At 54.2% G+C, this 16383-nt stretch overlaps 1 protein-coding gene across 1 annotated transcript in view; it reads left to right on the top strand.

Moving 5' to 3' along the window:
* LOC128851169 (uncharacterized) overlaps nt 1–16383 on the top strand; it is a 48692-nt gene that overhangs the window by 17342 nt on the left and 14967 nt on the right. The window contains 6 exon segments of the mRNA XM_054057918.1: nt 1632–2839; nt 3821–3922; nt 9273–9345; nt 11707–11771; nt 12191–12693; nt 15876–16042. Coding sequence (XP_053913893.1) covers nt 1632–2839; nt 3821–3922; nt 9273–9345; nt 11707–11771; nt 12191–12693; nt 15876–16042 — 2118 coding nt within the window.

The raw sequence follows: 16383 nt of genomic DNA on the forward strand, positions 1-16383 counted from the left end.
TGAGTTCCTGGGACTACTCTTACTAACCCTACCCCCTTCTTGGAAAAGTCAGACTATGTAATGTTAACCCAATGCATATATATAACACAATAAAGATGTACGGGGTTTGATACATGGTGTGCGAACGTGGAGGACAGATCCTCCATGCACTCTGTGCACAGCCGCATACCTGCACCTAACTGCGCTCGGTGTCGTTATTCCGAGAGTCAATCTCCACCCAGATCTCCTGCCGGGCTGCCCGCAGAGGGTCTGGGGGCTGCAGTCCCTGCCGGGCTGCGGGGTGGGATCCCTCCTGCCCAGGGAACGCTGAGATCCGCGCCTGCCGGGGATGCAGAGCTTCTCCGGGACAGGGGGACTGGGATGGCAGAGCCCTCCCCGGCTTCTTCCGCAAAGGAGGTGCCGAATCGGGGTCTAACACCGGTGCCGGTGCCAGTTGGGAGGAGAGGGAAGTTTCACCCCCGGACGCTGCTGCGGTAAAAACAGATCAGACGCCATCCCCTCACCCCGATCTTTGCATCCCCCGAGAGGCAGTGAGCGAGCGGCTGGGTGGTGCTTCGTGACCGGCTGGGGCTGAACAGCGACAGCCCCCCTATCCCCACCCCCGTGTCCCCATGTCCCCAGCCCTCTGGCCCTGTCCTCGTGTCTCCAGCCCCCTGGCCAGCTGACCCACCCCATGTACCCCTGTCCCCAGACCCTGTCCCTATGGCCCCTTGTGCCCTCGTCCCTGTGTTGGGGAGCCGAGCGGCTGGAGTGGCTGCAGCAGGCAGCCCCCCGGCAGGCAGCCCCCCTTGATACCGAAAATGACAGCAAATAAACTCTCGGGGAGACTCATTTTGGAGTTTTGAAAAGCAGCATCCTTCCTCAGGCCTGGGCACCCGAGGGACTGATCTCCATCCATCCCATGCAGCCAGGCAAGAGCTGTTACAGAATAGATTCCCCACTTACATCCATATGTCTATATTTTCCCATAGATCTTATGCGTCTTCTGTAACTTTCCAAGGTCTAATTTTAATGTTGTTATGAAACTTCACAAGAGTCAAAACTCTTGCTGGTTTGGAGCTGGCTCCAGCTCTCTCTCTGAGCTTGCCTTTACGATAAGCAGAAAACTCCAAACAGAGGTGATTAGGGAAGAGGAGACATCTGTTCAGCACAGATCGTACTGAACACAAAGTGTTGTCATCTCCAAATAATGAGAAATGTCTGGGAAACAAACTGTCTAAAAGAAAACCCGCTCTCAGAGGGACATTCTCTTCTACTTTCTAAAGAAAATTGCTTGTGACTACTTCTTGTGTCTGTAGGGTTAAGTTTCATCTAAGGGATTGTATTTTTTGACTGTTAGACACAATGTCCCTCTGAGAGCATGTTTTCTTTCAAAGAGTGTTTTTCCAGACTCTCTGCATTCCTTGGAGATGATAACGCCTTATGTTCAGTACGATCTGTGCTGAACAGATGTCTCCTCTTCTGGAATCACCTCTGTTTGCAGTGTTCCCCTATCTCCAGCCCAAGGTCAGGCAGAGAGTTGGCTCCAAAGCTCCAGATTACAGATGCATTGAAGTGGGAAAGGTTTGCTTTCTAAAGCACCAAAGTGAGCCTTAGAGGGAGTTTATTTGCCGGCATTTTGGGAATCACAGGAGAGGGTGGTTCTCTCTGTGCCCCGGACACACTGGGCCGCTGTCAAGCCCGAGATCATCCGCAATCTGGAGTGAGGAGAAACGCCGAGTGCGTGCCAGACATCCCCCCCAGTGTGTGGTGGAGGCACCAGAGCCCTGTGCCAGGTGGGTCCCAGGGGCCCGTGGGAGGGATGCTGGATTCCAGCAGCAGGGTTTTGGGGGGCTCATCCTCTAGCGAGCTGAGCAGGAGCCAGGAGGGTCCTGCAGGGCACCCTCACTTTCACCCCATACCGGCTCTCCAGCCACTGGAGAAGAGCCCTCCAACCTGCCCCAAGGGCTACAAGAGCTTCAGGAGCCCGAGTGTGCTCATCATCCATGAGCGGAGCCACACGGGCGAGTGCCCCTTCACCTGCACCGACTGCGGCAAGAGCTTCAGCCAGAAGAGCTCCCTGATCAGGCACCAGCGCATCCACACGGGTGAGCGCCCCTTCACCTGTGCTGACTGCGGCAAGAGCTTCAGCCAGAAGAGCAGCCTGAGCAAGCACCAGCCCGTCCACACTGGCGAGCGCCCCTTTGCCTGCAGCCACTGTAACCACTGCTTCAGCCAGAAGCAACACCTGGTCACCCACCAACGCATCCACACTGGAGAGCGTGCCTTTGCCTGCACCAGCTGTGGCGAGACCTTCACCCAGAAGAGCTCTCTCATCAAGCACCAGCGCATCCACACCAGTGCATCCGGCTTTGCCTGTGCCGAGTGCAGCAAGAGCTTCAGCCACAAGGGCAACCTCCTCAGACACCAGCACATCCACACAGGCAACCGCCCCTTCGCCTGTGCTGACTGCAACAAGAGCTTCAGTGAGAAGGGCGCCCTGATCAGACACCAGCACATCCACAGCAGAGAGCGCCCCTTTGCCTGCACTGACTGCAACAAGAGCTTCAGAGAGAAGGGCAACCTCATCAGACACCAGCACACCCACAGGAGTGAGCGCCCCTTTGCCTGTACCGACTGCAACAAGAGCTTCAGCTGGAAGGGTGCCCTGACCAGCCACCAGCGCATCCACACTGCGGAGCTTCCCTTTCCCTGCACCATCTGTGGCAAGAGCTTCAGCTGGAAGCGTGCCCTGACCATTCACCAATGCGTCCACACCAGTGAGCACCTCTTTGCCTGTGGCCACTGTGACCTCCGCTTCAGATGGAAGAAATCCCTTGTCACCTACCAGTGCATCCAGGCTAGCTAGAAGCCCTAGACATGTGGTGAGTGTGACAAGACCTACAGGCAGAAGCAGAACCTGAATAATCAACACTGGGTGCAGTGGGACCTGTGGGCAGCTGTAGGGCGATGACAGGATGGGAGGTGTCCTTCTGAGGACTGAAAAGTGATGGTGAACTCAGAGGGCCCTGGGGAGAATCATAGAATCATAGAATCACCAGGTTGAAAAGGACCTCTTAATGATTTAGTTCAGTCATTCCTATTGTCCCCAGGCTCTGGGCACGAGATCCACGTGGAGATCTCTGAATCGATGTCCCTGCTGGGAAAAGCAGTGGGGATGGAAGGGGAAGGGTGGACTTTGGGCACGGGTGGCAAATGGCCAGGGTTTGGCTAGGCTAGGGTTAATTTTCCTGGCAGTCCAGAGGGGAGGCACGGAGAGAATGAGTGGGCTTTGTCTGGTGTCATCCTCCTGACACTGAAAAAAGAAGAGGATGGGATGGGATGGATGGGATGGGATGGGATGGGATGGGATGGAATGGGATGGGACGGGATGGGATGGGATAGGATAGGATGGGACAGTGTAAGGTTCAGTCAAAGGATCGATTTCTCTCTCGACATTTCCCATTAGGTGCTAAGCCTCAGAAACCACAGATGCAGGCCTTACGATAACAGCCAAAGCTGGTACAGAACAAATGCTTTGTACCTGTCTCCAAGTCTCCCTGCGACTCATACCTACCTCCGTATCTCCCTGCTATTGTGAAAGATCCACGAAGCAAGACAGGAAAATTAATGCTGGGACTTACCACAGACCCATACCCCAACAGAGCACGCGCCAGGACAAGTTCATCCAAGGTTCAAGGTGATGATGACTGTTAGCCTTCATTGGGGACCCCAAGTCGACCCCTGCCGCCAGAAGGAGCGCCTGTGCAAGGGGATGAGACCTCTCTCCAAAGGCGAGCACGCCTCGGACACTCCTCTCATAGCACGTGTGTTCTGCCAGGTGGGGACTGGCGTATCTCCACAGGGTTCAGGTGGAGCAAAGGCGGGTCGCAAGGAGGAACCAGGTGTATTAGCTTTTACGGTGGCATCCAGCAGCAGGATGGTGAGTGATGCCATGGGGTGGCCATCTGAGGCGATGGGGCAATTCCCTCAGCCTGGAAAAGCCCAGGAAAACACAGGTGGGAGCAGGGCTGGCGACGCTCGGCTCCTGACACGTGGCAGCGGATGGTCCCACGCGGTGCCTGACGGGAGGGGGCAGGCCCGGCAGCTCCCGTGGGAGATTTAAACCATCCCTTGGGAGCATGGTGACCTGGAGCGCGGCGAAGAGGAGCGTGGCACGTTAGCGTAACGGGGCAGTTTGAGCGAGCAGAGAGGGGCTGGAGGCCGGCCATAAAGGACCGTTGACCACGGTGGCGATGATTAAAACCGCTCCGAATGCTGCAGTAAACAGGATAGATGTTGCCCCCATCTGTCCTGCTCAGAGCCTCAGTGGGTCCGTGCAGCTCCCCAGAGCCTGGGCTGTAGGCAGTGCCCCCTCCCACAGAGCCTGGGCTGTAGGCAGTGCCCTCTCCCACAGAGCCTGGGCTGTAGGCAGTGCCCTCTCCCACAGAGCCTGGGCTGTAGGCAGTGCCCCCTCCCACAGAGCCTGGGCTGTAGGGAGTGCCCCCTCCCACAGAGCCTGGGCTGTAGGCAGTGCCCTCTCCCACAGAGCCTGGGCTGTAGGGAGTGCCCCCTCCCACAGAGCCTGGGCTGTAGGCAGTGCCCTCTCCCACAGAGCCTGGGCTGTAGGCAGTGCCCCCTCCCACAGAGCCTGGGCTGTAGGCAGTGCCCTCTCCCACAGAGCCTGGGCTGTAGGCAGTGCCCCCTCCCACAGAGCCTGGGCTGTAGGCAGTGCCCCCTCCCACAGAGCCTGGGCTGTAGGCAGTGCCCCCTCCCACAGAGCCTGAGCTGTAGGCAGTGCCCTCTCCCACAGAGCCTGGGCTGTAGGCAGTGCCCCCTCCCACAGAGCCTGGGCTGTAGGCGGTGCCCCCTCCCACAGAGCCTGGGCTGTAGGCAGTGCCCTCTCCCACAGAGCCTGGGCTGTAGGCAGTGCCCCCTCCCACAGAGCCTGGGCTGTAGGCAGTGCCCCCTCCCACAGAGCCTGGGCTGTAGGGAGTGCCCCCTCCCACAGAGCCTGGGCTGTAGGCAGTACCCCCTCCCACAGAGCCTGGGCTGTAGGCAGTGCCCCCTCCCACAGAGCCTGGGCTGTAGGCAGTGCCCCCTCCCACAGAGCCTGGGCTGTAGGCAGTGCCCCCTCCCACAGAGCCTGGGCTGTAGGCAGTGCCCCCTCCCACAGAGCCTGGGCTGTAGCAGTGCCCCCTCCCACAGAGCCTGAGCTGTAGGCAGTGCCCCCTCCCACAGAGCCTGGGCTGTAGGCAGTACCCCCTCCCACAGAGCCTGGGCTGTAGGCAGTGCCCCCTCCCACAGAGCCTGGGCTGTAGCAGTGCCCCCTCCCACAGAGCCTGAGCTGTAGGCAGTGCCCCCTCCCACAGAGCCTGGGCTGTAGGCAGTACCCCCTCCCACAGAGCCTGGGCTGTAGGCAGTGCCCCCTCCCACAGAGCCTGGGCTGTAGGCGGTGCCCCCTCCCACAGAGCCTGGGCTGTAGGCAGTGCCCCCTCCCACAGAGCCTGGGCTGTAGGCAGTGCCCCCTCCCACAGAGCCTGGGCTGTAGGCAGTGCCCCCTCCCACACCAGCTCACGTAGGGGAACTACTTTGCGTGGTGGCAGAGCTGAGGGAGGAGGTGAACAGACTAAGGACCATCAGGGAATGTGAGAGGGAGATGGATCGCTGGTGCAGTGCCCTCTCACAAACTCAGCAGGCTGCTGGAGCCACTGCAGCTGAGCAACTCCCACCTGCAAACTGTAAGGTTGGGGGAACAAGAGATGGGGAATGGCAGTGAGTTCCTGTCCGGTGCAGGAAACCTGCTCCCCCTACCCAGACAACAAACCCCCAGAGACCCTTGAGGAATAAATATGAAGCACTGCAGGTGGAAAACATCCCTAAGGATGAAGAAGATGGCTCCCACAGACTAGAAACATTTCCTAGGCTCAGGCATCCTCCGAAGACCATAAAAACATCCTCAGTAAATAAGAAGAGGAGAGTGATTGTCTAAGGGAATTCCCTTCTAAAAGGAACGGCGGCACCCATCTGCAGACCGGACCCTCTCCACAAGGAGGTCTGCTGCTTACCCAGGACATCAGTAAAGGATGTCACTAGAAAACTTCCTTCCTCGGTGAAAGAGACAGATTACTACCCTCTAGTAGCATTTCAAATAGGCAACGATGACTTACAGTGCAGAAAGCTGAAAGCCATCAAGAGAGACTCCAGGACTCTGGGGAGAATGTTGAAGGGCTCTGGGGCACAAGTGGTGTTTATCTGCATTCCAGTGCTAAGGAATGAGAAGCAGGAGGTCAAAGAGGAACAGTTGATTACTGCCCGGCTCCGAGCCTGGTGTGAGGAGAGAGGCTTTGGGTTCTTTGATCATGGGGTGACCCACCCCCAGGCTTTCTTACCAGGGATGGGACACGCTGGTCTCCAAGGGGGACTAAAGTCCTTACTAAAAACCCAGCGAGGCTCTTAAATAGGGCTTTAAACTCGATGTGAAGGGGGAGGGGGAGGAGACCAGGCTAGTCGGGAGTGAGCCTGGAAGTGGGACTCCAGTGGCTGAGAGATGGTGCTGGAGAGGAGCGCCAGTACATCAGCTCAGAGCAAGTGGGGGCGATTCTGCCTGGGGGCGGTGAGGATGAAACTGGCACTGAGGAGCGAGTTATTCCAAGGAGCAGTCAGTTGGGAATGAGCTCTCTTCCCTTTATGAGGGCTGAGGGTTTGCCAGCCCAGCTGAAGTGCATTCACACCAATGCAGGCAGCATGGGCAATAAGAAGGAGGAGTTGGAAGCTGTTGCAGGGCAAGGTGACAACGATGTCCTTGCCGTCACGGAAACGTGGTGGGATGACTCTCATAACTGGAGTGCAGCCATGGGGGTATAAACTTGCAGAAGGAACAACAGTGACAGGGGATAAGGACAAGGCTGAGGTACTTAATGCCGTCTTTGCCTCAGTCTTTAATAGCAAGGGAAGTTGTTCCCTCTGTGTACAAACCCAGGAGTCAGAGGAGCAGAATGAGGCTCCCGTGATCCAAGAGGAGGTGGTTAGAGACTCGCTTGCCCATCTAGACACCCACAAGTCTATGGGGCCGGGTGGGATTCACCCAAGAGTATTGAAGGAGCTGGCGGATGCCCTTTCCAAACCCCTTTCCATCACCTTCCAGCGGTCCTGGCTGACTGGGGAAGTTCCACTGGACTGGAGGCGGCTGATGTTGTGCCCATCTACCAGAAGGGTTGCAGGGAGGATCCGGGGAACTCCAGGCCTGTCAGTCTGACGTCAGTGCCGGGGAAAGTCACGGAACAGGTGATCTTGAGTGCTATCATGAAGCACATGCAAGAGAAGCGGGTGATCAGGCCCGGTCAACACGGGTTCACAAAAGGCAGATCTTGCCAAACTAACCTGATCACCTTCTATGACAAAGTGACTCGAATACCGGATGAGGGTGTCACAGAGACAGAGTGGGATCCAGAACTGTATTTAAACATTTAGTTTATTACCTATAATGTTACAATTCTAAGTCAAGAATATTAACCTTAAGTCTAACCAATATTAGCATCCTATAAGGATTGCGAGGGACCATATGACCTGTACGGAGATCGGTGTTCGGTGATAAAGTCTTTAGATGTTCTAAAAATGCTCTGGTGTTCGTAGATTGTTGACGTCGGTGGGGGGTCTCAGACCAGCTGAGAGGGAGCTCCGATTAAGGCTTGCTCCTCTCATTCTCCTATAGTCCATTCTGGAGTGATAACATCTCGGGTGCCAGTCGGCCCATCTCCTTTACTTTGGTCAGAGGTGCCTGATAGTACGGGACACAGTGGATTGCTTAATCCCCACCAACCGTGTAGGATTCCAGAAAATCCAGGGTCATAGGTCAGGATGTTTCCATCACAAAAACTCATAGTCTAAATCACCCAAGTACAACAGGTGTAGATTTCTTTTCACAAATCTTATTAATACTTCTGTTTTGAGGATCACCTCTGAGTCTTTGTTCGGAAATCTATGGTGTAAATCTGATAAGGGAGGGGGTGACCACGTGCCAGTTTAGTCATCCTGATAGGCAAACGAGTGGCAGAGACAGAATGGCTCATTCTCCCTGACTCATCCTTGCTGCTGGCTCACCAGCACACTCTAAGCACCCCCAACCTGCAGCCACCTGCAGAGCCCAGTGCCCCCTTCCCCCCAAACTGCCTTTGAGGGTCCTACGGGGCACTGGAAGCTGCTGCGGGGGTGGCTGTGGGGAGACACCCAGAGCACCGACCTCTGGCTCTTCTTGTCCTGCAACGCGTGAACTGGCATCAAGTAGTGGCCCTGGCCCCCTCCACCACCAGCTACGGCTCGGGCAGCTGCCCAAGAAACTTCTTGACCTGTGCAGCCTGGATCCTCCTGAGCTGCTCCCTGGGGACACTCTGAGCAGCAGGCATTGCGCTTGTCGGTCAAGGGGTTCATCATCGTCGCCCCTTCCCCGCCACGCTGAGCCTCACGTTGCCGGCAGCTGCTGCGGCAGAGCCGTGAGCTCAGGAGTGGCTGCCAGGGCAGGGGAAACACTGGTGAGCTGCTCCACAGCAGCATGGCGTGTGCCACCACTTGCTGATAGCAGCACCTCGGGCTTGGCATCCCCTTGCTCATCCCTACAAACCCCTTTCCTTCCCTTTCTTGTTGGGAGATGGTGAGAGGCTGGGATCTGCCCCGGGACTTGTGGACGGATGAGGGTAAAACTCCCAAAGGAGCCAGAGGGATGTGGGGTCATCTCGGAGAGCTGCCACCCGTGCTGTGGCCGCCAGCGCTCGCTGGAACCATCTGCTCATCTCATCAGCTTTTTACCATGTTGTGCCATTCACCACAGGAGCACAAATTCCCTTGTGCCTTCATTCATTAACAATAGGCTCTGCCAACCGCTCTGCAGCCCGGCAGTGGTCTTTCCTTCTTGTGTGATCACTTGTGCATCTTGTAAAAAACTGACTTCTTGTTCCTATTGCCTCATTTTACTCTGTAATGCAACAACTTCCCGGTCTAAAGCTCTAAGATCAGTAACTAACAACATCCCTCTCTCTCTCCACTAACTTGCGAGAAGAATCCCGTGCTGCTTTCTATGGCAACCCACGCGTGGCTGTTTGAAGTGCCTGCCTTTGCTTCCATCACCCAAAGGCTTCTTTTTTGAGTTTAAGCTTGTCCAGGAGTTCCTCGCTCATCCATGCAGACCTCCTAGTGGTTTTGCCTGACCTCCTCTTTGTTGGGATGCGTCGCTCCTCAGCCTGGAGGAGTCGATCCTTGAATATGAACCAGTTTTCTTGGGCCCCTCTCCCTTCCAGGGTTTTATCCCATGGAACCTTACCGAGCAGGTCCCTGAAAAGGCCAAAGTCTGCTCTCCTGAACACCAGGGTAGTGAGTTTGCTGCACTCCCTCTTTTCTGCCCTAAGGATCTTGGACCTCACCATTTCATGGTCACCGCAGCCAGGCTTCCCTTGAGCTTCACAGCCCTGACCAGCCCTTCCTTGTTGCTGAGATCAAGGTCCAGTACAGCACCTCTTCTCATTGGCCCTTCTGTCACTTAATGAAAGAAGTTGCTATCAACACATTCCAGGAACCTCCTGGATTGATTGTACCCTGACCCTCCAAACAGATATAGGGGTGGTTGAAGTCCCCCATGATGACCAGAGCTTGTGAACATGAGGATGCACCTATCTGTCTGTACAGGGTGTCATCTACTCACTCTTTCTGGTCCAGTGGCCTGCAGCAAACCCTCACTGTAACATCACCTGTCCCTGCCCTCCCTTTAATCTGGACCCGTAAGCTCTTGGTTGGCTCCTCACCCATCCCCAAGTGGAGCTCCATGCGCTCCAGATGGTCATGGACAGGGGGCAACACCCCCTCCTGATCTGCCCTGCCTCCTGGCCTTCCTCAGAGCCTGTATCCCTCCATCCCAACACTCCAACCACGGTGTTCTGAGGAATTAACCCCTATAACCCCCAAATGAGTTATAAAGCAGTAGGTTTATTTCCAGCGCTGAGGTGCGAGGGGTTCTCCTCCTCGCTTGCACACCATATGACTTAACAAACAGCTACTTATAGTGTAAAGACAGGCATAGTTATAAGCGCCTACTACGTATTCACAACCTTTCCCCCCCCCCCCCCCCCCGCAACACCACCTCAGTTTACCTTTAAATTCTATGTTATTTTCCCACTCAAGGGCAAGTACCACAGGGTCATGTGGCAGCACAATCCCACAGTCCCTTTGGCGCTCTGGATGGTTTCGGAGGTGAAAAACACTTCATTCCACTTTTCCGCTCTCTTTATAAAACAACATCAGTTGCAAAACAGTACTGCGATCCTCTTCTAAGTCATGGAGCCCCTGGCACCCCCTGCCAATTCCTTCCAGTGTCTCAGCATGCACCCCAAGGGGCTTGCTTGAGGAAATTCCTTGCTTGGTTTTGCCCCTATCAGACTACCTTCCGACTCTCCCTTTCTCTAACTTCCACACAAACCATTTAAGCACTTACAAACAGGTTGTCCCTAAGTTCTCAGGGACTTCCCACAAGACAACAGCAATTCCCGTCCACAGATTTATAAGCACTCAGGACAATAGAGTCATCCCGACCTAGCTGAATAGCACAATAAAACATTACAACAGACTGAACACCGAAACCCGATCCGTCCCCCCCGCAGCCTGCAGAATTCTGCCCCCTCCCCCCTCCCCCCATCCGTGCAAACCTTTTTGCTTTCACACTTTTAATTTATTCTTTCTCTCACACAAAACACTTAACTCAGATTCCAGGAGGGGGAGGGTTAACTCACACCCAGCAATGAAACTGCTTTAACAGATAAGCCTAACTCGCATTCCAGGAAGGGAGAAAGGGAGGGGCACTCTCAGCTGCCTCTCCTGGGTTTTTTTTTTCTCCCTTTATTTTTTTCTTTCTTTTTCTATGCTGGGTGTTTTAAAATTTCACCCTTTGCAGCCTTCCATTCCAAAGGTCCGAGGTAAATATACCCATCTGCCGGCTCAATGGACGTTTGGAATTGAAAGGTTTCATAAGTGCATTCCTAGGGTTAACCAAGACAAGCAGGGCTTTTAAACAATTTGCAAGTCTCTCAACAGTTTTGAGCACTTCGTCTGTCTCTGGCCCCTCTGTCTATGCAGGAATGAGGTCCCCTGGTAAGCCGTCCCTATCAATTCCCCTCGTACTCTATTACACATCAAACAATTCACGGAGTACGCTTATGACACAAAACACACAACATAGAACAGTGATCCCTCGCTTTGTTCATCTCCGGCTGTTTTGACACAGAACCGCTGATCGGAACTCCTCACTTGCTCTGAGCTTAATTAAGTGTCCCAATTACGCTACCATACACTCCCACACAAGCGCTTGAACTTGAAATAGGCTCTAAATGACGTTAAAATATACCGGTGCTGAAGATTTGCAACAGATGTAGAAGATTATAGCTATCCCACGTGGCACTCCTGCTACCTCAGCAAGGAGGACCCAATTCACCATTGTACTATAGCTCCTCACCCCATGCCGAGTGCGTCTTATGGCATCTTGGGACTATATTCTTCCCGGTGCTTTGCTATCTCAGCAGGGAGCACCCCCTTGGGCGCAAACCACCAATTCCCAGGGTCGAGCAGTATAGTTATCTCAGCTCGCACAGAATGGCTTACAGGCTCTTGATAACCTATCCTACTCCTTCTCTTAGCGTGAGGCGTCCCATACACGACTTGTAGATTCTCCCCCTGTTTCCCCTGCAGGTATTGCCCAAATCCCATACCTGGTCCACCAGCTGATGGGCCGTCTCTCCCCCAGCAGCCATCGGGTAGGGATGGGAGATTCTCTGGAGAAGCAGTCCGGGGAGTGCCTTAGAATGTCCCTCTCCCAACCGATCCAGCAGCCGGGCAGAGAACGTGTCCCATCTGGGTCGACAAATTGTTCTGCGGAATCAAACCCTGTAGCCCAAAAATGAGTGATAAAACAGGAATATTTACTTCCAGCGCTGTGGTGCAAGAGGGTTCTCCTCCTTCTTTGCACACCGCATGACTTAACGTGCAGCTACTTATAGTGTAAAGACATGCATAGTTATAAGCGCCTACTACATATTCATAACTTTTCCCCACTTCGTATTATCATTAGTTCTGGAAGGTTCACTCCAGTCTTGTGCCCGCGTAGTGCCTCCTGGTGGTTGTGGGATGAGGTCTCAGGGATGAAGTAAGAAGTCTTACTGCAAGTCCCTGCAAGTGCCCCGAGAGCAGCAAGAGCTTCAGGACCCAGACTGTGCCGGGCAACCACAAGCGGAGACACGCGGGTGGGCGCCAGTACACCTGCAGTGACTGTGGCAAGAGCTTCAGGCAGAAGGTGCACCTCATCAACCACCAGCACATCCACACGGGCGAAGGTCCCTTCACCTGCAGTGACTGTGGCAAGAGCTTCAGCTACAAGGGCTCTCTGATCACCCACCAGCAAATCCACACTGGTGAGCACCCCTTCAGCTGCACCAATTGCTGCAAGAGCTTCTGCGAGAAGTGCTCCGTGGTCATCCATCACTGCATCCACACTGGTGAGCGTCCCTTTGCCTGCACTGATTGCAGAAAGAATTTTAGATTGAAGTTCTTCCCGATCAATCACCAACGCATCCACACTGGTGAGCGCCCCTTCACCTGCACGGAGTGCAACAAGAGCTTCAGGCAGAAGAGCTCTCTGAGCAGACACCAGCGAGTGGCCTTTCACCTGCACGGAGTGTGGTGAGAGCCTCAGATGGAAGGACTCAGACTGGGGGAAGAATGGCTGGAGAGCTGCATGGAAGAGAAGGACCTGGGGGTGCTGGTTGACAGCCGACTGAACATGAGCCAGCAGTGTGCCCAGGTGGCCAAATAGGTCAACGGCATCGTGGCTTGGATCAGAAATGGGGTCACCAGCAGGGCCAGGGAGGTTATTCTCCCTCTGTACTCAGCACTGGTGAATTGCACCTCGAATACTGTGTTCAGTTCTGGGCCCCTCACCACAAGAAGGATGTTGAGGCTCTGGAGAGTGTCCAGAGAAGAGCAACAAAGCTGGTGAGGGGCTGGAGAACGTCTTATGAGGAGCGGCTGAGAGAGCTGGGGTTGTTCAGCCTGGAGAAGAGGAGGCTGAGGGGAGACCTTATTGCTCTCTACAACTACCTGAAAGGAGGTTGTGGAGTGGAGGGAGCTGGGCTCTTCTCCCAAGGGACAGGGGACAGGACAAGGGGGAATGGCCTCAAGCTCCGTCAGGGGAGGTTCAGGTTGGACATCAGAAAAAAATTCTTCACAGTAAGAGTCATTGGGCACTGGAACAGCTGCCCAGGGAGGTGGTCGAGTCACCTTCCCTGGAGGTGTTTAAGGAACGGGTGGATGAAGTGCTTAGGGACATGGTTTAGGGAGTGTTAGGAATGGTTGGACTCGATGATCCAATGGGTCCTTTCCAACCTGGTGATTCTGTGATTCTGTGATTCTGTGACTCTCTGACTGACCACCAGCGCATCCACACCTGCCAGCGCCCCTTTGCCTGTGGCCACTGTGACCTCCGCTTCACATGGCAGAAATCCCTGGTCATCCCTCAGCGCATCCATACTATCAAGAAGCCCTAGAAGTGTGGCAGGCGTGACAAGACCTACAGGCAGAAGCAGAACCTGAAGAGACAACACTGGGTGCAGTGGGGCCATTGGTCGGTCCTGTAGGGCAGTGACAGGATGGGGTGTGCTCAGGTGAGGGGGTGGATGGAGGCCAAGTCCTTGGAGGGGACCATGCTGGCTCACCAGCAGCCCCAGCCTGCGGCCGCCTCCACAATCCAGTGCCCCCAAAACCACCGCTGAGGGTCCCGCGGGGCACTGGGCACTGCTGCAGGGGTGCTGGGCCCTGTGGGTGGCAAACACTAAACTCCTGGTGAGTTTGCGAAGCAGAGCTTGTTTCTGCAAAAGGGAGCGGTTGGCAAGAGGGAGCAAGTGGCACCGGACAATGCATCTCATCAAAGAGACTGAAGGATGCGATTGATGGAAGTGCCGCTGATCAGGGGATATTATTCACTCACAATCCAATCTGGGACCAGTTCTGCAAACGCTTGTGTGTAGAAGTAACAAAACGCCTCGTCTTCGCTGTGCGAGCTCATGCTCAGCTCTATTTTACGCTGTTTTCAGAGCCCACCTGGATGGCTGGGGTATAAAGTTACACCTACGAAACATATTCTGTGTGCAGAGTTTTAAAGATGTCTTCAAGGAAGACCAGAGCCTTCAAGTTCAACCATAGCTATATTTTCCTCCATTACATTGTTGTATATGTTTTAGAGACATGTTAAATGTTTTAGAGAAATAGAAGTTACACCATAGGAAATGTTTAATTTCAATTACTCTGAAATGTGGGTGCTTTGTAAATTCTTTTCCCCGTTTTAACCCTTTCCTTCCTCGGGAATTCAATTCGGATGGACAGCTTTACCCCATGGTTGCTCTTATGCTACTGATTCTCTAAGGGCACCTGCCCTGCCTGATCCCACCTGGAGATGCTCTCATGGGCTGAGAGCAGATCAGCCCCTTTGGGCTAAGTCAGAACACACTCCAGCTGTTCCCAGTCTGTGTCCCACAAGGGCTTTTAACTACACTCAATCATTGTTGCAACCAAGAGGACACAGGCAGGAGAAAATGCATTTTGCAACCAGCCAAGTCTTGGGGCAAACCCCAAAGTCCCTGGGACTGCAAAAGGGACGGGTTTGACTTGAACAGCTTCATCTTGTGGGACAGAGGGTTTGGTGGGGGTCTAAGGCTCAAATGAGCTGAGGGACCCCTGGGGTGGGATGGAGGCCTCACAGCCTGGGCTTGTTTGAGTTCAGAGCAGAAACAGCCCTGAAAGCCCGGGCTGAGCTCCCCAAGCTCAGGGTGTGACGAACCCCGAGTCCCCGCTTCGGAGGACACGAGCGGCCGTGCCAATGGCCACTCAACACTCACTGAGGGACTCAGTCCCACCTCGCCAAGAAGCACCCAGGAGTTTGCAAGAGGCGAAATTGGCCCCCGGACCCCCTTTTGTTGGGGAGGAGGAATTAAAGAACCCCCTGACCCGACGGTCGGGGCGATGGGCTGCGCTTCTCTTCCCCCGGAGGAAGGGAGGCCTTTTTGCTCAGTCGCCTCTGCCTTTGTTGGACCTTCTGGGGGAAAAATAACCCCAACTCCTGCTTCAGCTGCTACAGCTTTGTTCCGTCTTTGTTCCGTCTTTGTTCCGTGTTCCATCTGTGTTCCATCTTTGTTCCGTTTTTGGATGGAACATCTTTGTTTCTTCAGTGGCTGCTTCTGTTTTGCAGAATCAAACCCTATAACCCAGAAATGAGTTATAAAGCAGGTATGTTCATTCACACCGGTGGGTGTGAGGGAGATAACTCTGCCCAAACTCACACACCCTATCGTTCAAGAAGTGGTTTATTTTTAGTGCACAGATAGAGAGATACGTAATCGTCTAATACATATTCATTACCTATCCCCACTTCGTATTGTAATTAAATTCTGGAAGGTTCACTCCAATCTTGCCCACCTCCTGGTGGTTGCGGGCCGGGGTCTCAGGGATGAAGTAGAAGTCTTCCTCAGGATAAAAAGAAGTTTTTTCTCCTTGAATTGTGTGCAGCCACAGTTCCTTCTGGTTGTTTACAAACTACTGAACCAAGCGCAGCCAGATTTCTGCATTCCAGTGCCCGCTTATCACTACACTTCTGCTAGCTGGCTCCTTCGTTATCAACTTTCAGGGTCTTCAAGGCAAACAGTATGGGTGGCGGTGAACTATATTTTTCCTCATATGGTGTTAGCTTACATTTACAATGAACTAAATCCTTCTAAGTCCTTAGCTTCCCAACCCCTCCCTGTCCGCTTTCGCTCATCACTTCTGGCTGAAGGTCTTGCTACACTCACCACACTTGTAAGGCTTCTCGACAGTGTGGATGCGCTGGTGCTTGATCAGGGCACCCTTCTGGATGAAGCTCTTGCTGCAGTTGGCGCAGGCAAAGGGGCACTCGCTGGTGTGGATGCGGTGATGTCTGATGAGACTGCATTTGTAATAGAAGCTCTTGCCACACTCCATACGGGCGAAGAGCTTCTCGTTGGTATGGGTGCGCTGGTGGTTGCTCAGGGCAGCCTTCCCAAGGAATCTCTTGTTGCATTCAGTGTAGGCAAAAGGACGCTCATCGGTGTGGATGTGCTGGTGTGGATGTGCTCATCAGTGTGGATCAGGGCGTTCTTCCAGTGGAATTTCTGACCATAGCTGGCACAGGTGAAGGAGTGCTCGCTGGTGTGGATGCGTTGGTGGGCGATCAGGGTTTGCTTCAAGCTGAAGCTCTTGCCACAGTCAGCACAGTGAAATGGGCACTTGCCTTTGCGGATGCGCTGATGGGTGGTCTTCTGGCTGAAGCTCTTCCTGCAGCTGGTACAGGGAAAGGGGCCTTCA

The sequence above is a fragment of the Cuculus canorus genome, chromosome 2, assembly GCF_017976375.1.
Source record: "Cuculus canorus isolate bCucCan1 chromosome 2, bCucCan1.pri, whole genome shotgun sequence".
NCBI lineage: Eukaryota > Metazoa > Chordata > Aves > Cuculiformes > Cuculidae > Cuculus > Cuculus canorus.